The 23,093-nt window shown below is 37.3% G+C and overlaps 1 protein-coding gene across 1 annotated transcript; it reads left to right on the top strand.

The window, feature by feature from the left end:
- The first annotated feature begins 4,187 nt into the window (after positions 1–4,187).
- lrig2 (leucine-rich repeats and immunoglobulin-like domains 2) lies at positions 4,188–18,823 on the top strand. The gene is made up of 18 exons (XM_085457441.1): positions 4,188–4,858; positions 5,212–5,286; positions 5,646–5,780; positions 6,153–6,296; positions 7,549–7,692; positions 7,876–8,019; positions 8,269–8,412; positions 11,381–11,461; positions 11,841–11,912; positions 12,087–12,155; positions 13,556–13,719; positions 14,079–14,390; positions 14,745–15,026; positions 15,512–15,952; positions 16,110–16,262; positions 16,685–16,825; positions 17,277–17,540; positions 18,382–18,823. Exons 1-18 carry the CDS (start codon positions 4,671–4,673, stop codon positions 18,612–18,614), a joined length of 3,186 nt encoding a protein of 1,061 aa, XP_085313567.1. The 5' UTR covers positions 4,188–4,670; the 3' UTR covers positions 18,615–18,823.
- The last annotated feature ends 4,270 nt before the right edge of the window (positions 18,824–23,093 follow it).

Here is a 23,093-nt window from a genome sequence, read left to right as displayed (position 1 = left end):
TATAAAAAAAAGTGCAGATTTCTACAAGGGTGTTCAAAAAAGTCTCACCATTAGTTAACGCAGTCACTTCAAACATGATAAGTTTATCTCTATTAATGGGGTACACAAAAGCTGTAATTACACAACAACATGAAAAGCTTTTACTTGATCCAGTTGTCTTAGCTAATTATAACCCAATCTCCAACCTTCTTGTATGTTAAAAAAAAAATCTTGAAATCAATGTTATCAATGAGCAAACTGATCATTTACAGTGGAATGGTTTATTTGAAGAGTTTCAGTCAGGATTTACAGTCAATTTCTATCATAGAACATAAACTGTCATGTAACTGAAACAGAATAGGAACAGATCCTGCTGCAGAGCTACCTGTAGGACATTTTACTGTACTATTCATCAGGATAACGTTTCTATCATAGAATAGAAACAGCACTAGTTAAGATTATAAATGACCTGCTTATGGCCACTGGCAGTGGACCTAGCTCTGTGCTTGTCCCATTAGACCTCATTCTATACTGCTCATCATAACATTTTAATACAGAGATTGAAAACATTCTTAGTATTAAAGTCAATGTACTCCAATGGTTTGAATGGTATCTACCTGAAAAGTTCCAGTTTGTGCATGTAAAGTAAAGTTAGTCATGGAGTTCCACTGGCTTCAATGCTGGGGCCAATAATTTTTACATTATGCATGCTTCCCATATTAATATAAACTACTGCACTCTTTTTTATTACAGATGATGCCCTGATATCCAGGTATATCTGTCTATGAAGCCATAAATCAATTAGCTAAACTAGTGTCATGTCTTAAAGATGTAAAGGCCTGGATGTAATTTTCATCTGCTAAACTCAGACAGAACTGAGGCTATCATGGTTGGCCCTAAAAATATGATGTCTAACAGGATAATCTGGATAGCAGTATCTTGGCCTCCAGTAAGACTGTGGGGAATCTTGAAGTCATTTTTGATAAGGATATGTTAATGTGCACATTAAACAGACATAAAGGACAGCCTTCTTTAATCTGTGCAGTATCTCTGAAACATCCTGTCTTAAAGTGAGACTGAAAACCTAATAAATGCATTCATTACTTCTAGGCCAGAGTTTTGTAAACCATTATTATTAGTTGTCCCCAAAGTTCCCTGAATAGCCTCTAGGTAACTAAAAATGTTGCAGCTAGAATGCAAACAAGAATGAATAAGAGAGATCATAATTTTCCCATATTAAATTTAAAATCCCTCTCCTCACATTCAGTATTAGCATCATATTGTCCTAACAGAGCACTTCAATCTCAGACTGCAGGCTTACTTGTGTTCCTTAAAATACATAAAAGTAGACTTGGAGGCAGACCCTTTAGCTATCAGACCTCTCTCATATGGAACCATCTCCCAGTTTAGATTTGGGGGATAAAGATAGATATCCTCTCTATTTTTAAGATTAGACTCAAAACTTTCAATTTGATAAAGATTATGGTTAAGACTAGATCGGGTAACCCTAAACCATCCCTTAGTTATACTGCTAGAGGCTTAAACTCTTTTGGGAATTCATGTGATACACTACGATACACTTATTTTCAGCTTTCACCTTCTACTCACCTCTTTTCTCTCTCTACGTGTTTATATGCCACTTCAGTATGTCAGTAAATGTGCTTGCTCATTGGGGATCATCTGATTGTTGGGGTTGGTTTTCTCCATTCTGAGGAGACTGCTATTGTGGTTTGGTGGTATATAAATAAACTTGAACTGAACTTAATTGAATCAAACTGAACTGAGCCACATCAACTGCAAACAGATCTATGAATATCATGCATACATCCATGCATGTTCCTTTGAAAAACCACTGGTGACAAAACATGGGGTCACACTGCACAGCTCAATGACTTTAGGGTGGCTTAGTCACAGGATGCCATCTTTACACTAAGTTAGTTTGACAAATGTCTGCCCAGTGTGGTCATAGCAAAGTGTAAATATCTAGGAGCAAAAACAGCTTGTGAAGCAGTAAGTCCCTACACTGTAGAGTACTCATGCACACAGGAAAAATGTTTGGAAGTTAGAGACTGCTTCTGAAAACATGTAATGGCATGTGTACACAAGACATCAAGGCAAGACATCAGCAGTGCCAAATGTCAGCTGGGGTGGGGTAAAGTGCTATTCAATTGGAGTTTCAGGTTATGGTTTCCTGGTCCTGCAGGTTAGATTAAACCTTTTCTCTTCTTTTTAAAATTGTATAGTTACATGTTCGAAGCAAATCAATCATTTTTCTTCTTTCAGCTGCTCTCTTTAGCGGTTGTCACAGTGGATAATCTACCTCTATCTCACTGCAACTTTAGGATCTTCCTCTATTACACCGTTTCCTCCTTCACTACATTTGTGAATCTTTTCTATTATCTTCCTCTTTCCCTCCTGTCTGGGAGCTCCATATATATCCACTATCTCTCCTCTGCACATGTCCAAACCATTTTGACCTTGCTTCTCTAACTTTGTCTATAAATTGATCTGATATACTCATTTCTAATCCTGTCCCTCCTGGTCATTTCCAGTGAAAATCTTGGCATCTTTAGTTCTGCGACATCCAGCTATGCCTCACATTCACATCTTTTTGACAGTGCTATATTTTCCAACCTCTCTCTCTTTCATTCACATGTGTATTCTGTCTTGCTTTTACTGACTTCTATTCCTCTTCTCTCCTGAGCATTCCCCCACCTGCATCATACGGCTCTCTTCTGGCTGCTCCCTATTCTCACCACAGATCACAATGTCATATGCAAATATCATAGTCAAATTGTTTTCCACTGACTTCCCCCTTACCGATTTGCTGCATTCATCCATCCTCTTTCTCCCTCCCTTGCTCCCTGCTCTCTCTCTCTCTCTCTCTCTACATTAATTAGCTCAACAGAAAAAATTCTTATAAAATTTAAATTGAATGAGTTGAATTGGCAGCTGTCTAAAGACTCAATAATTCTCTTCACAAATATAAAATTGTATTGCTGGGCTGTTGTATTATTTTTTGATAAAGCCCACTTTATTCTATTCTATTCTATTCTATTCTATTCTAATTGTCAAGTGTCAAATTCTATATTTAATGAATTTGTTAATTGAAATGTTATATAGCAGTTGATATAAAGATTGAAAACAAGGGAAAATTTACATACATAGGTTTCCAGTTTGCCATAATTTTGAATAAAATATACTCAGAATGCAACAGAAACATTTAGCAAATTTGCCCAAGTATGATGCTTATCTCACCGTGTGCATAAAGTAAAGCACTGAAGTTCACATTAAATTCTGAGCTAACCACATCCCCCACCCCACCCATTCAGTGTTTATTTATTCTAGAGGGAAGTATTCTAACACAATGGATAACACTAGAAATCACAGTTAATCTATTTAAAAATAAAGTATTAAGTTAAGATCACACAGTCCAAATCTTTTTATATACATAAACAATTAAAAATATCAATGAGTGCATTTAGGCAACCAAACAACTTTCATATATCATCAATTATAACGATAGATTATATATTCACAAATCACACTGGTGCTGCTTTTTGTCTTTGTAGTGGAGTATAAATATGTAAAGCAGTCATTGTAGGATCATAATAATCAGTTTAATGCTTTTAGAAATTATAGATTCTTTTTTTTTTAACTTTTTTTTACTGCACACTCTTTGTTATTTCTTTTATTGTGTATTCTTATTTTACTTCATTTTCTGATTTGTATTTTTATATTGTTATTGCTACTACTTACTCCCTCTACTCACAGATAGGCCTTTATATATATATATATATATATATATATATATTGCTTTTATCACCATTATATATATATATATATATATATATATATATATATATATATATATATATATATATATATATATATATATATATATATATAATGGTGATAAAAGCAAAATTTAAATGTGCTCTTTACTTGTGGCTATGTGTTTGAAACTGTGAAAATGCGAACAAATCAAAACAAAACATTTTCCTAAATCAAAAAGTAGATTTTACCACTAACAACCGCGAGGATCTGGAATACTATTTCATACTTCAATAGTTCTTAAAAACTTTTTTCCTGCAAACAGTGTCGGACAAAAACACGATCCAATCAAAACGACGCAAATGGTTGACAAGCAAAATCACGGACCAATAGAATAACTGTAAACTTGCTGTAGAGGGGCGGGATTAGGGTATCCTGTGTCATCAACTCACGGGGCTTTGTTGTTCTTTCGGGATGGAAAGACGGGACAAAATTTCTTTAATTCTTTGTAAACAGTCTGAGTTAAACGCCCGTAACATTTCATTTGGATCAGTATAATCAAAAGCGGTTATCGTACGGATTTGAACTGATCTCTTCTGGTGAAAAGTGGCGTGTTTGTGGGACCAACTCAGTTCAGCGGTGAGCTAGCTAACCTCTCCGGGAGGGTGTCCTGGCTGGAGCGGAAGGAATTCCAGCCACTGAAAGAAGAGCAGAAATCTCTGCTGGGATGCCCCGCTTAAGTTGGAAAAAACTGCATTTTACGATTCCACCTGGAATCGTGACGATATAAATCTTAAATATGTGCTTGCTTGAATGGTCGTAAACTACAAAAACAACTCTGTGGTTTTATAAGTGTTAAGTTAACGTGCCAGTTCTAGCTAGCCACGTAGCTAACTCTCAGTGGGAAGGCATTTAAAATGGCGGAAGGCTGGCCCATTCCTTCGGCCCTTATCTTCATGCTGCTAAGTTTGGGTGCCTGGGCCAGTGAGACTTGTCCTGCTCCTTGCTCGTGTTATAAAACAGAGGATGAGGTTCATATTCTGGACTGCAACAGAAGAAGGCTGTCGATGGCTCCAGTGGAAGTCCCAGATGGGATAACCCAAGTGTAAGTACACATCTGGATGAACATAACTGAAGTTAGCAGAGCTAGTCCTTTACTGAACCGCTGCACTGATTGGTTGCTCAATAAAAGATTGGATAGTAATATAGAGATACAACCAATTTGAATACATTTTAACCACTTAACCAACACCTTTGAGTATTTTAAGGATAGGTAAGATTATTTTTGGAAATATACTCGTTGTTTGTAACTTTTGTTTTGTCATGAAGAAAAGTGTGATATATAAACCTCTGCTCACAGTTTATAAGGGACATCAGAGTAAATTTGTTTAAAATCTCAGTTATGTATGGCTATTTGACTGATGCAACTTTTTCATTTTTGTTTAAATTTGATTTCAGTACTTTGAATCACAATGAGCTGACTGTTTTTCCCTATCTTGGCGATGTCTCCTCAAACATCACAGGACTTTCTTTGTAAGTACAAAATCCTCTTCAGGGTTTGTTTTCAGTTATGTTTTTTTTGGTCTTTTCTATCAGCACTCAAACTAATTATTAAAATATTCCTTGAATTCTTCTGCACATTTAAACACTTTGTAAAAAAAATATTTGTACAGTATTTAATGTTGGCTGAATTTTTATGCTTTGTTGGATGTTAGATTAAAACATATTTATACAAAAACAGTGGAAGACACCACCAGAGTCAGTCTTTTGTTATTTCCCCCCCCCCCCCCCATTCTTTCACCATGTTAATAATATTTTAATTAGACTAAGAATGCTTTAGTAAGCATTGACATCATTAAAACTAATACCTTTTTATATTTGATATATTTCAGAGTCCACAATCGGATCACTGAGCTGTCAATGCTTCACCTACAACCATATGTTTCCCTGGAGACACTGGACCTTACATCCAATTCCATCTCTGAGCTCAAAGTTGGATCCTTTCCATCTATGCAGCTGAAATATCTGTAAGTCAAAGTCATCTTTATTATCAGTACTAGGACAGTGTGTGAGACATGCAGTGTTAAAATATGGTTTAACTCTACATTGACTTGCTTGTATGACCGTGAATAAGTTTGCAATTGGAAACATTCTGTGTAATACAACAGTAAGAAGATATTCATAGTATTGGAGGAAACACATTAGAGCAAAGCGTCACATGCTCTTACGAGAGTACTGAAAACACCTTGTTTTGTTCAGTTTGGCCTAGAAAGCATTTTATTGCAAAGCAACCATTTTTGTAAATATTTACTTCACACAGTATGCGTAACTACAAAGGAAGAATGATTCCTTCTGCTAAATTTGGTAGTAATGTTTTTTCTTTTTTTTTTATCTCATAGTAATTTAAGCAACAACAAGATCAGCGTCCTGGAGCCTGGCTGCTTTGAAAACATCTCCAGCTCCCTGTTGGTGCTGAGGCTGAACAGGAACAGATTGACTGTGCTTCCATCCAAAGTCTTCAAACTTCCACAACTTCAGTTCCTGTAAGTATAATAAAATGCTGTAACCTTATCACTCAATTGGTGAATTTTAATTTATATAACAGATGCTCTTATTTTACTCAGTTTTGCGCAGTTTTACAGTTAGGTTTGTAAGTTATTGGACATTGAAACTTTAAAAAGAAAGATTGCTTCTGTACACAACCGTGGATTTTCAAGTTAAACAATTAAGACAGAATTGAAGCTTTAACACACATCGTGCCCTATTTACAGAGGATAAAAAATAATTGGACCGTTGCCTGACAGTTCCATGGGCAGGTTTGGCCTTCTTCCTCATTATTTAATGACAAATTAAGCTGATAGAAAGATAGAATTGTTTCCAAGAGTGTAACTTGCATTTGGCTGCTTTTCCCAGAAAATCTAAATATGAAGTCCAAAGAGATATTGATGCAAGTAACGGGGGGGTGGAAAAACCACAATAAACCAATTTGAGAAAAAGAGCCAAAATTTTATGCTTGGCCAAATCGACGATCTGGTACATTCTTTAAATGAAGGAATGAACCATTCAGCTCCAAAAGACCTAAAGGCTTGGATGACCACAAAAGTGAGTGATTACACAGTTCTTCCCTTGGTTACATAAAACTCTTTTACAACATCTAGCATAGTAAAGAGCAATCTTGAGGGGATAGGTGTTTCATTGCTAATGCCTACAGTTAATAGATGTCTTTATGGATGTGAATACATCATGTCAGTCACCTGTTCTGAAACTAACAGAGCATACCTTTCAGTTACTGAACACAAAACCTAATTTAGAAAGACCCAGACACAAGTAGCAACTGAATGCAGCTGCAGCAAACATTTGGCAGAACATCTTAAAGTTCGAAACACAGCATTTGGTGGTGTTTGTGCATTTCAGATTTCAGGCAGTCTTTGTCTGCAAATTGTTTTCAACAAAGCAGTAAAAACAATCCTTATGTAAAATTATGTTAGTTTGTCCAATTATTTCTAAGCCTCTGAAAAAGCCACACTACGTATAAAAATGGCCATAAATCTTAAACAGTTAATGCAAAACATTTCTAAAACCTTTGTAATTAAAAGCCTGCAAGTCTTGAATCATATCTTGATTTGTATAATTTTTAAAACCACTGGATTTAAAATCGAGCAATGTGGTGTTGTACAGAGGCAAAATTCCAAAAACCTATGGATCCAAATGTTCCTATTCGAGAAGCTCTGTTGTGTGAGTTTGTTTATGTATAAAAACACTTGGTTAAAGAAAATGGATTCTTTGTGTTTGTAGTGAACTGAAGCGGAACAAGATCAAAATTGTTGACAGCCTTACATTCAAGGGGATGGACTCCTTGAAATCACTGAAGATGCAGAGGAATGGCATCACTAAGCTCATGGATGGAGCCTTTTTTGGACTGAACAACATTGAAGAATTGTGAGTGCAATCTTTTGGACTTTGGCAATATATTTAGCAAAAAATGTGCAGCACCTATGAAAAAATCTTGCTGAAAAAAAATCTTCCATAAAATGTTCTCACCTATGGTTCCCCCTGCAGATATGTTAAAGCAATAAATTGATTTAATACAGTTATTTTTGTCAATAATGTCGCCCCCCCCAGGGAGCTAGAGCACAACAACCTAACAGAGGTTAACAAAGGTTGGCTGTATGGCTTGCGCATGCTGCGTATCCTGCGGGTCAGCCAGAATGCTGTTGGCATCATTGGACCAGACGCCTGGGAGTTTTGCCAAAAGCTTGAGGAACTGTGAGTCTGTTTGCTTCGTTGCTACAATCCCAATGTAGCTAAGAGTACTTGGAGCAGTTACTGTTATCTTGCTGCACTGTGTTTGTCTGGGCTGGTTCAGTGAGGTCTAGCTTCTACCTAATGCACCATATATGGTGTTTTTGTGAAAACAGCTCATTTCATCCTTAAATGTGGACTAATATTACCATACAGAACATAGGGAAATTGTTTTTAGTTAATGTTTGTCATATTTGTGGTTTCTTTGAACAGAGACTTGTCTGGCAATCATCTGACTAGACTTGAGGAGACAGCTTTTAAAGGTTTAGATTTCCTGGAGAGCCTGAACCTGGGAGAAAACTCTATCAGCCATTTGGGAGAGGGAGTGTTCAGTGGCCTGTCAAGTCTGCGCACCCTGTAAGTGCAATGCCCGAATCTGTCTGCAGTATGTGTTTATTATTTGTGGTTAGAAGTTTAATGAATCTCTGTAAACGAATTAACTCAAGTCCTGTTGGCTCTGCATTCTCATTGAAGGCTTCTTGCAAAAGTAGGTCTGCACTTGTTTCTTTCTACATTTGTAGTTTTAGTTTTTTGTTCTTGAATTCTTTCCAAGTAGTTCAGAGAAAACTGTAGAAAGTACCACTATTTCAAGTCCCCATCTTATTGTAGTGCCATGCAAATCTTTTGTTGTCAATGGTGTACATTTAGATTTAGATTAAACCACTCTGTGTGTGTTTTCCATAGATGTATGTTTTTCCGGCTTTGTGTTCTTTGTCCTGAAATTTACTTACACACAATTGTGACTCTTTTTTTTTTTTCCTCTTCTTTTTTTAATTAGTTAAAATGTGAAAAATCTACGTGAGGTGTGTGCATCTCCACCCAGATAGTAAAAGTTTCAGGTTTACAGTGTTTTTGTCAGTAGCCTCTCAACATTCATGTTGGAGAGGCTTCACTGTCAGAAGCACTTGTTGGTTGATCTAGACCACATGTTGGCAACCTTCAATATCAAAAGGGCCATTTTAGGCCCTTCCACCAAAAAACGGGAGAAAAAGAGCTGCGCACGGGGCTGATGGGGTATTGAAGGGGACTAATGTAATTGGGAGAAGATAAATAAGTACATATAGTGTATGTATTAATAGGGTTGGGGTTAGCTCTAATCCTAAACTGCAGCTTTTCAAAGAGTATCTTTTGGGGTTGGACAGTGAAGTGACTGGAGAAAAAGGTAGCAGGAAAGATTTTGGTATGAAGATGGTTAGCAGCAGGGAGATTCTCTTTGGTCTCATCTGTTGTTGTATCATGATGTTCTGGTATTGAGTCAGGCAATTTCATCTTCACCACTTTAATGTAAGGGCTGGGCAAGGTTACTGTACTGGAATTCCTGGATAGCACCACTGTTTTGACTGCCGTTAAAGTAGGGCTGCTCAATTAATCGAATTTTAATCACGATTACGATCTGGGCTTTCAATGATCATTAAAAATGACTGAGCCGATTATTAGCCCCTCCCTCATTTATCCGCGACACCTTATAAACCGGTCCGTGGCGCAAAAAAGGTTGGAGACCGCTGATTAAGAGGACCCGAGGGAAGCTTGGAAAGCTAAGCAGAAGTTATTTGGAGAGGAGAGTGACTGCCGTTGGTTGAAAAGAGAGGTAAAAAAAAACTTCATTGGTTTTGCACACTATTTTATATTATTTTTTAAAGTCATTGTTAACCCTTTAAATCCGGTCAGAGCAGCACGCTCCGTTTTGTGTAACTATTTTTAAATCCCTGTAGAACCTGAACCGTGTAAGCTAGCTCAATAATTTGTTTTGCATATGAAACCGGAGGAGTTGTACATCTTATGCCATCAGCTTGTCCTCGGTCACGGTTTCCTTCCACATAAAGCTTTGCAAAAATTGCATAAAAAGTGCTTGCAGCAACAAAAACATAATATTCGAGAAACACGCTTTGCCGATCCGATCAGCTGTTTGTAACACTTCCCACAGTGAAACAGATGTCAGCGCGAACTATCGCATGTCCGCCATTTCCTGGCCGAAACCGGAAGTGACATCATTTTCGCGGAAATGTAGTTTTTTTTACTTGTAGGCCTTAAAAGCCTATACTGGTCATGTTTGACTTTTCTGAATAGTTGCTGGGATGCTTAGAACTCGAATTGCACTGCTGGAAATAGTTTATTTTGATGCACCTGCTGTTTTCTTTGCAAATTTGCATCATAGGATTGTTTTTTCGTTTTTCCTGCAGTATATAAAAATTGCTGTATCTCCAAAATAAAACTATGAAGACACTCAAAATAAATTTCCTGTTGTTGTAAACTATTTTTTGCAACTTTTTTGTATTTAAAGTTTTGAGGGATAAACCTCTTAAATTTCTCCAAGTAGAAATATATGTAAAAAAACCAAAAACGATTTTCAATTTTTTTGTAGTTTATTGCACTTTTTTTGCAATTAATGTAATTAATGGACTTAATGCATACATATTATTAAAATATGGGCTATAACAGTTGCATAGCAACTTGAAATGCTCCCACAAATGGCACTACAACATGTAAAAAAATAATATAAGCTCTGGCGGACTTGGTTCTATAGTAGGTCTTAAAGGGTTAAATAAATATCGTCAAATAATCGAGATTTCAATTTCAGTGAAAATAATCGTGATTATCATTTTTGCCATAATTGAGCAGCCCCTACTTGCTTTACAAGTGGATTATTTGACACAGTCTAACACGGTTGTTGTTGTTGTTGTTGCTGCTGATCTCGAGCTAGGACATGTTAATGAGAGTTTTTCGGGTTTGCTTGTTTGTTTTAAAGTAAGGGCTGTATTTTAGGTTTAAAACCAAAGCTATTAAAATTCTGATTAGCAAAATATCAGCCCAATTAATCGAGTATATCTTCTTCATCCACAGTTTATCTGTGAGAAAGTTATGAACTCATTATTTGCTGCACAGAGCTCTCTTTAAGCCAGTGAACTACAATGACAAAGGGGTTGCATTTGGGATTTTGACCATCTCGGGATCTTTCATGGGAGAGGGGAACTGGTGAGTGCAGAACTTCTTTCAGAGGTAGCCAGGCATGAGGAAAGAGAAACAAAAGAGCCCATGACCCATCCTGTAAACACAAGGCCTCCCTGGACTTGCAGTGGACCCATGAACTGTCTCAGTGCTAAACAGAGCCAATTATTTCCCCTCATCACAGCGGCAGGAGCAGCAAGCTGTGACATAGTGTGGAAGTATGGTGTCTCAGATTGTTAGTCTTCTAACGAAGAGTCACTGCTGCTGGCAACCCCAGTGGTGGTAATGTGTGCTCTTTGTTCTTTGCAGGAGAAGCCTTTAGATGTTCAGCCTGTGTGTACTGTGTTTAATATCTAATATGAGTCTCTTTGCTTTTCAGAGATATCCGTAATAATGAAATCTCCTGGGCCATTGAAGACTCCATTGGTGTATTTGATGGCATGAAGAAGCTAAACACTCTGTGAGGGCATGATATGAATTTTAAAAATTGTATTTTTATATATAGTATGCAAGTTTGTAAAATGTTTTTGTATTTAGAGAAATAGAGCTGGTTTATGTTAAGATACTTTACAGTGCATCAAACAAATGGCTGCACAAATTTTCAGAAAGGTTAAATTATATTGTAATGTTTAATATACTACATATCTGTTTTTAACACATTTGATTTATTTAGTTCTCCAATTTATTTCAATTTGCAGTGTAATTTGTTTCAGATGTTATAGCAGCCTTCACAAAAGCTGCTGGAGCAGTGACTTGTTTTTGTAATAAAGGATGGCCTAGGAGCAGGCTAGTTTGAACTGTTCACTTGGCCTCGTGTGAAATATCTTTATTTTTTCCAGAATCCTACAACAGAACAAAATCAAATCCATCACAAAGAAAGCGTTTGAAGGCCTGGAAGAGCTCGAGCACTTGTGAGTAAAGCCCTTATCTAATACTTTTTAGCCATGCAGTCATTTTGATATCTATTATTAAATGTTTAAACATAGCAGAAAGGTTTATTTTCCTGTTGTTGCGTTACACTTCTGACAAAAATGTCAATTTGGTCAAACTGGTGTGTTTAATCCATATTTGTGTCCCATCTTTAGGGACCTCAGCAAGAATGGTATCATGTCGATACACCCAGAGGCGATGTCTCATATGAAGCTGAAAGTGTTGTAAGTAAAACAAAACCAAACACAGAAATATCCTACAGCTCTCATGCACATGTATTAGCTGGTATTTTCCTGTGTTAATGTTTGTTAGACTGATTTATTGTTATTGACCTCATTAAAAAGGAATTACAATGATTAAGAAACACTGCAGGGGCAGTGATTTACATTTTAAATTGGCGTCACTGAAGCTTTTAAACAGGGAGTCATTGTTGATCCACCATAGCAATTTTAATTTTGTTGCCCCATTTAAAATCTTTATTTATTTATTTATTTATTTGGTTGGTGAAATTTAAGGCTAAATATATTTACTGGGTTTATATCTCTAAAAGTTGATTCTGTTCATCCGGACGTAGTGTTTTGTGGGAGAAACGTTTCGTCACTCATCCAAGTGACTTCTTCAGTCTCAGCTGACTGCAGCGTGTTTTGGGGTTTAAAAGCCACAGAGACCCGGTGTTTAGAAAAAATGCGTCTCAACTGCTCCGATACTCCTGACACATACGTCCAGATGAACAGAATCAACTTTTGGAGATTTACTTTCCTGGATGATTGAGAATGCATCAAGATACTGGGTTTATACTTTTTATTTATTTTATTTTTTTTATTCGCAGTTGGCCAAGCAAAGACTTCTGATTTAGTTTTTGAGTTGCAGCAGCCTTTACTTAGTTGGGACAGCTGTCTCCTGTGTGCGAGGAAAGGGAGCGGAAATGCAAAGTCTCTCACTGTTTTGAGCTTTTGATCAACCCATCTTAGGAGTGTCTCTCAAGCAGTGGCTGGCTAAATGCCCCAGCTGCTGTCAAACTGACAGTACTCATATCCTCTTGTTAGTAATTAGTGTGCTACCTTAATAGAATTTAACAGTATCTGCTTTGCAAGCGGATAAAGTGGCTTGGTTTGATAACTTGACTAGAAGAAGATGGCAGCATTCCTCTAATTAAAATGTATTTTTGTACAAAAAAAATAGAGCGCAGTTCTGGAGGCTTTTTATAGCCTTGAATCCAATTTCATGCCACAATTTCGATCCTTTTGCCATGGTCCAGCTGACAGGTTGACTAAAAGGCTTTATAAACAGATTTAGATGTTCACCAATAACAATTCCCTGTGTGTTTCACAGGAATATAGCTTTATTTGGAAGCTATATAAGCTTTATTTAGATATCTGTAAATGGCTCACTTTAAATTATTTAAGATTAAATCTTCTTTTCAAGTTAGTATGTGGAGGTTTCTTTTCTAAAAGAATAAATTCTATTAACTCTCTGAAGAGTGAGTTCAGATGAATCCCTGAAATCCCAGATTAATTTTCCCTTTATTTCCAGTGGTTCAATCTCATACTTCATTAGTAGAATCATTCCGTCTTATATTACTATGAGTCATCTCATGTTTCCCAAATTACTCCTCTATTCTCAGTGTCCTGAACACAAGCAACCTGCTGTGTGACTGTCACATGCAGTGGCTGGGTCCTTGGTTGACAGACAGCCAGTTCCAGCAGTCTGTCACTGCTATCTGTGCCCATCCTGTGAATCTGCTCGGTCGCAATGTCCTGTCCATCAGCCCGGAAGAGTTTGTTTGTGGTCAGTCATTTTTTCTTGTTTTAATTATTCCCAGCCTGCCATTATAGATTCTGTTGAATAAGCACAAAACATATAAAACAATGTTTATTGGTATATGGAAGAAAAGACTAAAATTAATATTTATTTTGGATGTTTTGAGAGTGTCCAGCGGATTATTTCACTTAAAAAGATCCAAAATACGTGAAAAGTTGTTTTGTTTTTTAACTTGTCATTTTTTGAAAAGCTGTATTTGTTTTTTTGTTTTTTGATACTGTGTTGCATTCTGGTGGAGCTTAAAATCTTATATATATATTTCAGTTAGAAAAATGTTTCTTTTATTTCCTTTGTTTTTATTTTCCCAAACACATGTGCCTACACAGATGATTTCCCCAAGCCTCAGATCACAACTCACCCAGAGACATCTGTTGCACTGCGGGGAAACAATGTGACTCTGAGCTGCATTGCGTCCAGCAGCAGTGATTCACCAATGACCACAGCCTGGCGGAAGGATGGGGAGGTGCTGTATGATGCAGAAGTGGAAAATTATGCCCGGTACCAAGAGGGAGAGCTGATCTATACCACTGTGCTTCACCTCCTCAATGTGAACTTCACCGATGAGGGGCGTTACCAGTGTGTGGTCTCCAATCACTTTGGTTCCAATTACTCCAACAGGGCCAAGCTTACTGTCAATGGTGAGGATGTGTTATCTCTTTAAATGAACGTGATCAGTGATTGCCAGTTCTTTTTTGGTTTGTTTGTTTTTTGGGAGGTTTTTGCGTCTTGTTCACTTAACCTGTTTAGGCTTTGGGTTGCTGGTTTTGCCAATTCACTGCAATATATCTGCATGAAGTTGATACTTGTATATAGTTTATTTGTTAAGTAGTATTGCTACCCATTTGACAGTACAGTAACTGGGGAAAAAATTAAATAAGAGAGAGGTACCCTAAGGTTTTATCTCGTTTTCATACATATATGGTATATATCAGTATTTGTTTCTGTCTGTACCATTGTATTCCACCCTTGACTTTCTATTTTCTGTCTTTCAGAGATGCCTTCCTTTCTTAAGACCCCCATGGATCTGACAATCCGGACTGGGACTACGGCCAGGCTGGAGTGTGCTGCTGAAGGCCATCCATCACCACAGATTGCTTGGCAGAAAGATGGAGGCACTGACTTCCCTGCTGCCCGAGAGCGCAGGATGCATGTGATGCCTGACGATGACGTCTTTTTCATTGCTAAAGTGAAAACAGAAGACATGGGAGTGTATAGCTGTACCGCTCAGAATGCTGCTGGCAGCCTGTCGGCAAATGCTACTCTGACTGTTCTGGGTGAGTCAGCCATCTGATTAACTGAGTTTTTTTTTGTTTTTTTTTTATCTACTGGGGTCATTTCAGATAACTCACTACTCCAATTGGCCGCTCATTTATGTCTGTTGCTCATTACAAGCTCTTGTTTATGTGTTGCCGCCCTGCCAGTTTTAACTAATGATGACGTAAAAGCAAAAATTCCACATGGCCTTGTTATAACACGACCATGTGGAATATTTAAAGGAGACTGCCTGGCGCATATCCGAAATCAAATATAGTATTATATTTCTTAATTAATGTACTTGCAAAATGTGACTTGAGCTACTTGCAGGAGTATATAATGACTGACTGTCCAATTGGCGGAGTTTGTGATTAATCATTAAATATTAGTGCTGGAGAAAAATTGTTTAAAAAATAGCACACATCCATCTAAACTGGCCACGGATGACTTAAATCAAAAATGAGTTCATCCTCTTCTTTTTTTTTTTTTCCCTTTTCCTCTGCAGAAACCCCATCCTTCATGCGGCCACTGGAAGACAGAACAGTGGCCCGGGGTGAAACTGCTGTGCTTCAGTGTATAGCTGGAGGCAGCCCTGCTCCTCGTCTCAACTGGACCAAAGATGATGGGCCTTTGGTCCTAACAGAGCGCCACTTCTTTGCTGCAGCCAATCAACTTCTTATCATTGTTGATGCTGGTCCAGCTGATGCTGGGAAATACACCTGCATCATGTCTAATACTTTGGGTACAGAGCGTGGCCACATATACCTGAGCGTCTCGCCATCACCAAATTGCGATACAGGCACAGTGTATGACCAGGATGCCTGGACCACTGTGGGCATCGTGGTGATTGTGGTGGTGTGCTGTGTGGTTGGTACTTCGTTGGTCTGGGTCATTGTAATCTATCACATGCGTAGGAAAAGTGAGGACTACAGTATTACCAACACAGGTAAGTAGTTTGGACACACAGCCATCTGTCCTGTAACATAAATGTGCCTTATTGAAAGCTTTATCCAGAAAAGATGGCTGCTTGTAAACTGAAATGTTTCCGTGGACACTTTGTTTTGAAGTCATGACATAGAACTGAAAATATGTTTCCGTTACAGATGAGATGAATTTGCCAGCAGATATTCCCAGCTACCTATCCTCTCAGGGTACTTTGTCTGAGCCTCAGGAGGGTTACAGTAATTCTGAGGCTGGGAGCCACCAGCAGCTCATGCCTCCCCTCTCTAATGGATATGTCCATAAGGGCACGGACGGTGGGTTACCTGCCCTTTGAGTTTGAAACAGAAAACAATAGTTCCCTTCTGCATCTACAAACCAAACTAGATATTTCAGTAGTATCCTGTCAGTATTTATGAAGGATTTTTCTTGTGCTTTAATGTAAACTTTAAGTGACATGAACCATTTCTTTTAATGTTAGTGGTCTGTTGAAAATTAGTCAGCAGTCTAGTTTAAAGTCTGAGGGTATGTCAACATTGTGATCACAAGACTGCAGAGTCTTGTAAACAAGTCAGTGCTGAGATGACAAAAACAGAAACTTCCCATTTTATAATGTACCTTTTAAGGGTTCGGTTGTTCGGGAAATTCCAGTGTCTCTTAGGTTCCTATTCCTTCATTTATGTTTTGGATCAGCTCCCCGCTGAAATAAAACTGTAACTAATTATCATGTTGCTCCCAGGTGTGTGTTATGGAGACACAGGCAGTGAGGTGGAAACTGAAGGGAACAGCATGCTGCACTGCAGGGTTGGCTCGCTGTTTACTGGCCGTAGCAGTTTCCACCCCGGGGAGCCTCGTGAGGGACTAGCTGGAGTCCCCCCAGGTGAGTGTCATTAACACAAGTGTTTGGGCTTGCTGCCTCACCAGCAACGGCCTTGGCTATAGGTATTATATTTCTGCACTGACTCTTAAAGCAATTAATTGATTTAACAAATTTGTGTTCTGTAGTTATTGTTTTAATGCCATCAACAGCTAAGCCAACCAACCAAAATATTGAAATACAGCTAAACCTAAATATACATAATCTTTAAATGTGTACTGGTTTGTATGCAGACTGTTTTAAAATGTAAAATTCTGTTCCAGGTCTTGTCTATAAAAAACAAAAAGAACTTCAGAGTTCTTTTCAAACTGTGGAACCATATAATCCACCTTTCATAATAGTTTTGCATAAAATGTATGGTCATAGTAGTTTTGAGAAGAATCTTAAGTACACAGATTATTGTATGGTATGACACCAGTCATGTGCTTATGTAATATTTGTTCTTTGTTGCCAGGCGGTGCAGGTCCTCTAGTCATTTGCTCTGACTGCTATGACAATGCCAACATCTACTCTCGCACGCGGGAATACTGTCCCTATGCTTATCTGGGGGAGGATGATCCACTGGACAAGACTGTGCCAGGTCTGAAGGAGAACCTCAGTGAGCATGCCCAGCATGAGGACGCAGCTCTGAATAGCCTCACTAGCAATCAGGACTCTTCTGTCTTTTTCACCTCACATGATAAAAGACTAAGCAGCCACACTCCTCCAGAGCACTATGGTGAGAGTTGTAAACAAAAATTTCAGTTCTACTTTTTAAATCAATATGTTTACATCCTAAGTTTATTGCAAACTACCAAGCCCTTCCCACTGAGGCAAAATTTTGAAACTTTCCACTCTGACATCTAGTACCTTCTTCAGTGTTAACAACATATTATTTGTAGGCTCAAGGTTGAATTTTGCAGACATCTTTTTACACATAATGAACATTTCGGACATCAGTTCACAGTTCAATAAATTTGAGATTTTCCAGTGAACAGGTAAAAAAATACTGGAACACATCTGAGTTGAGTTTGTAAATGTGGCATCTCATCATTAAAACTGCATGATTCTGAAAGTTATAAGCTAAAACTGATTGTGGAAAAAGTTACTTTGTTAAAGCATAACAACATCTAACTACACATTTAGTAATATGAATATAATATTTGAAAATAAAAAGCCTTGGGCCTTGGGTACTAACAATGAAGGTCGAGGTCAAATGCTTAGCCAACCAAGGTACCAAGGCCCAGTATTTTGTTTTGAAGTTTGAAGACGATTCATAAAAATTGGGCAATATAAAGTTTTTACTGATTTTTCACATTTGGTGTAACCTTGACGTTGAAATCTTGATAATGTTATTGGTATTTAAAATCACACAAAACCTGAAATTATATTTTGAAAACCCTTGATGCTAGATTTCTAAAAAAACAAAATAACAGAAGCGATTAAATACTTCCTTCGGGGGAGAATGATTTTAAATTCTTCTTGAACTTAACAGTTCTTTAAGGTAAGACAAGCCAATGCAAATAGCACTGAATGGCACTATTGTTGTAAACAGCTATTGTTGTTGAATGTCTTTGCAGATTCACTTAGCAGGTCTTTCTGGAGAGAAGCAGAACATCTATCTTCGAAGCCACCGCCTGGAGCATCCCAGATCCCAGTGACTGTACATAGGACGCCTCCTCTGACCTCTGCAACTGATGGAGCAGTAGAACAGAGTGAAGCAGAAGTGGGCTATTCACCCAGTCAATGCAACCAAGACCACAGAAGTGCCTCTAATAGGACTAACCCTCAGGAGCATCCAGCTCCCACATAGGGTTTTTCATTCTGGCCACATTCTGCCTCTGACACTTTGTTGCTGCAACCCCCCCATCTCACATTCACCCTTCACCCACTACCTCCAAAAAGACTCCTCATATTCTGCCAAAGATGCTCTCTTGTATGTTTACATTCCCCTTTAATCAAGAGGACATACTAGTGTGCTCCAGTGTGGAAAGACTTGCCACATCAGACCGGATATGTGGACAGGTGATTAAAGTGACCTCCTTTCTGACATCTCCACCTCTGCAAGACCTCTTTCCTCCCAGAGCCTCCACTCTCCTTTGTTCTCACCCAAGAGAAAACTATGAATGTATGCTTTAAGAGCCATGTCAGATGCTGCCATGAGAGAACACAGAGACACGGTCGAGTCCTCACAAGCTCTCGTCTGGCCCTGGTACTGTGAGACTAACATATGCTGTGCCAGTTGATGTCATGCTGGCAGTTTTGTCTCATTATTCCTGGTACAGACACCTGTTGGAGCAGCCTAGATGACTTGAGAAGAAGTCGCTAGAATACTGCCTCTCAAGCGGGAAAAATGGGGGTTAAAGAGGGGACAGTGGTAGTTCCCTGACCAGCAGTTTTTGATGGATAATATTGGAAAGACCCTTGAAGGCATACCTACATTCCCACAGCCATCCTGACTGACTCAAACTATGCTATGGTATCCATTTATGCAAATCCCAGAGACATGACATCAAAATATGGTGTATATTATGAATATATATGGATATATCATATATTATCAAAACTTAGTTTTTTTTCTTTATGTCAAACGCAGTTGATAATTCCATATTTTATGTCTTCGTAATGATGAGCAGTTTGAGGACAAAGGGTACAGTTGTTATTTTGGTGTGTTTGTTTTTATTTTGTTTTTTTGCACATGAGACAATCACAGTTTTGCTGTCGACCACTTTCAGTTATTGTCTAATGGATGGCCTTTTAAACAAGCATTCTCAGTAGCCTTGATCATGTGACATGATATTTTTCATGCTTTTTTTTGTTTGTTTAAATACAGTATGCACTGATTTGTTTTTCCTTTTCTCCTATGTTAACAGGCACTTAATTTAATGGTGGCAAAATTAATTATGCAGTGTGCATGACTTTTTTTTTTTTTTTTTTTTTTTTAACAAGTCGATTTATCATCATAGTTTATTCTCTCAAAGCTATTGTTCCTTCTATGAATATTATGTAACCCTAGGTTTCCACTTAGGACTGTGAACATGAGAATGTAATGTATTATTTTATACATGTATGTATGTGTACATAATACTAGTTATTAAATTCAATGTTCTAATAATCCATTTGCTGACAGGTTTGACGGATGAGCTGCAGTAGCTTTGAAAACATTAAGCTTATTTGTTTTAGGTTTCTGTTGTCCCACAGCTATTCTCAAAATCTTATGTTCCTTCAAGTAGCAAGATAACATTTTTCTTGATAATGGGGTGTTATTTTCTTAGAATTGAAAGATGGCACTCCCAACAGCTGCCTGGCCTCAGCAAGCTGTGCTCTTTCCAAATAAGAGCTATTGTTATTCTTTAGGTTTGCAAGCAAAAATGCCCCCGTTAAAAGAATGTCCTGTCCCATCAGTTTTGATCTAATGAGTTGTTCTTAAAGTCTTCTAGATTATTGCACTTTGAAGTTGTTCATCTATGATTGTTTCTGAGTGGTATTTACTCAGTATTATTCGAAAATTACACTTAGCTGCCAGTGTATTAGATAAACCTAGCAAAAATGAACTCATTCAAATAGTGTTATTTTGCCGTTTGCGTACCATTTTAATGAATTTAAAGTGTTTTTATTTAAATTTTATTAGCAACTGACTCAACTGTGCAGTCATTTTGTTGGGTGTAGTTAAATGTGTTTGTGCTCTATACCAATGTGAATAGAAACATTGCTTGTATATAGTCAAATTGACTTCTCCATAATGATTATACAGTTGAGTAAATACCTTACCAAAGTTTTCTTTTTCTTTTTTTTAAACCGAACAAGTCTAATGAATAAGGATTATCCTAACTGCATGAGTTTTTAGTTAGGTGCTCTAAATAAACTGGCAGCTGAGTGTATGTCATGTTCATATTTTTCTAGACCTTTTTTTTTTTTTTTTTTGCATATAGTTGACCAACACACGTTTGAGAAATGGAGTATTCAAAGGTACTGAGTCGAGGCACAGAAAAAAATCACAAAGTAAAAAGTTCATCTACCATGCGCATTGTAATGTAGCTTGATGCTGTGTCTTCCATGTAATGTCAGAATATCTAATTTATGTGTCATCAGTAACTTCTCAAAAATGCATTGATTAATATTTTCCAAGAACTTCACCTCCTTGCTGGTACGTGCAGACATGAATTGTATTTTGTTTCCACTTTCTTCTACCTGCACATTCCTATAAATTCCTTTGAATAACATCAACTGTTATTGGCATCAACTTTCCCGGCCCCTCTGTATTTTTTCTATTTTTTCCACATTTCTTTTTTTCGGTGGTGGCACATTTGTGTGTCGATGTTCCCAGACCGTTGGTCAAAGTCAATTTCATGCCCCTCTTAAGTGATACAAAAATTTAAATGAAAACTCACTGCGATAAGTTATCCTAATGAAGCTACATATCTGGGAGGCCGAAATCAATTCAGTGTTCAATACTTTTCACCAACGCAGCCTAAAATAATGTGCATTTGTTTTGTTTTCTGAAATGCCCTTTATGACTTTATACCAAAGTTTAGCAGTAACTGCTCTGGCAATATCCAATGCTGCTTTTTGTTTTTTACCTTGTTTCCTGTACATTCTGTAAAGCATGTCTAAAAAGCCTTTTTGTTACATAGCCATTATTCAAACATTAAACGTGAATTCTGATCATGTCTTTTGAATCTTTGTCTCCCTCTTTACTTAAAGTGGATTTTCTTTCTTAAGCTGTTGTTAAACATTTTCCAAAAAATCTTCGGATGCTCTCTGAAATGTAAATAAAAGCAACACACTGATTTGCACATCCCTTAAACTGCATCTTCAATTTAATGCAACATCTCAAATGTAGTGTTGATTTTGGAGGAATTCTTTCATATGTTAGCAGATTGGACAAATTGGTCCATAACTTACTGACAATTTTTGATGTGAAACAAAAGAACCCTGGGATTTTGCCTTGTACATAAATAATAATGAAGACGGAAAGAGTCAGGATCAGTCTGTACAAAAAAATCATACATTCATACTGAATGGCTGTGACTTTAGAACACTAAAGTGGGACTGCATTAAATCACACTTTTAATAACAAAGACCACTACACAGGCTCAGGAACAAATTCAAATGGAACATCACATGATGACAAAATTTCATTTAAATGACTTTGTACATGGCATGGCTGTTAATGCCAGGCGGACTGGTCTGAGTATAAGTAGAAACTACAGATCCACTAAGATTTTCCTGCACAAACACGTGGTACTCGCAAGGTGTGTGTCAGTGAGCATGAATACCCAAAAGTTATTTACAGAGACCCAGGTTAAAGTGCTACCTTTATGGAAGTCTAATCAACTACATTTTCTCAACTGCCATGGTGATGCTACCACGGCCGAATTAGAATAACCAATTAAAAGTAAATGCAGAAACATTTTGACCAAGGCAAAACAAACAAGCAAGCAGAGAACGCAAAATCAACAGAGAAATGCACTACTCAAATCCCTCCCAGGTCACTTTCTCCTGGAGTATGATACTGTGGATGAACGATAACAGTGATAATGTTAGCTGCTACTCCTTCATGCCATCTTGTACGACAAGGCAGTTGATTTTATTCAATTTAGCTTTTTATCAGTTCATATTTCAAAAGCCATCTGTGTGGATATGTGAGTGCAATAGTGCACATGGCATAGGCAACTTTCACATTTGTGAAGGCACCACTAATGCTAGACTGTAAGGATTTCTTTTTATTGTTCATATATTCATACTTGAATTGCACCATAGGTTGCCCTCCATATGATCCCATCCTTTTCAGGAAAGATTGCTTATTTTAGCAAGATAATATCAAAGCACTTTCAGCACCTTTACAGTGGCACAGCTCAGGTTTTAAATTGATGGACTATGAAAGGAAAAATAAAACAAAGAACCGTTAAGTAGCTGAAATCCTATATAAATTCATAATAAAGGGAAAATGATTCAAAATGTAACTGCCATGGCAACTAATAATACTAATAAACTAATCAAATAATACTATAAATGAAAAATAAATAAAATGAAAAATAAATAACTTCAACTTCATTTTTTTTTTACATTGTCTGTGAGAGGAGATGATTATTTTTTTTATCTACATTTAATATAGTGTTCAGGACTCTTTTGGAAATGGTTTATGTGAATTCATAATAATATGTGACATTGATTGTGATTTTTTTTTTTATCTGACCCCATCAATTTAATTTTCAATGAAAACCACTTCAAGTAGTAGTTTCTACTGGTTGTTATGGTATTTTTCCTTACTCTGACAGTAGGCAACTTG

Source organism: Copadichromis virginalis, linkage group LG5 (genome assembly GCF_057382275.1).
Source record: "Copadichromis virginalis isolate Kocher_CV1m ecotype Utaka linkage group LG5, C_Virginalis_male_GT1.1, whole genome shotgun sequence".
Lineage (NCBI taxonomy): Eukaryota > Metazoa > Chordata > Actinopteri > Cichliformes > Cichlidae > Copadichromis > Copadichromis virginalis.
This window is presented reverse-complemented; position numbering and strand designations above follow the sequence as displayed.

Coding starts and splice junctions, on each gene's coding strand:
- lrig2 (XM_085457441.1), top strand. CDS start 4,671: ATGGCGGAAGGCTGGCCCATTCCTTCGGCCCTTATCTTCATGCTGCTA. Junction 5,287..5,645: donor AACATCACAGGACTTTCTTT/GTAAGTACAAAA, acceptor GATATATTTCAG/AGTCCACAATCGGATCACTG. Junction 14,391..14,744: donor GGCCAAGCTTACTGTCAATG/GTGAGGATGTGT, acceptor TCTGTCTTTCAG/AGATGCCTTCCTTTCTTAAG.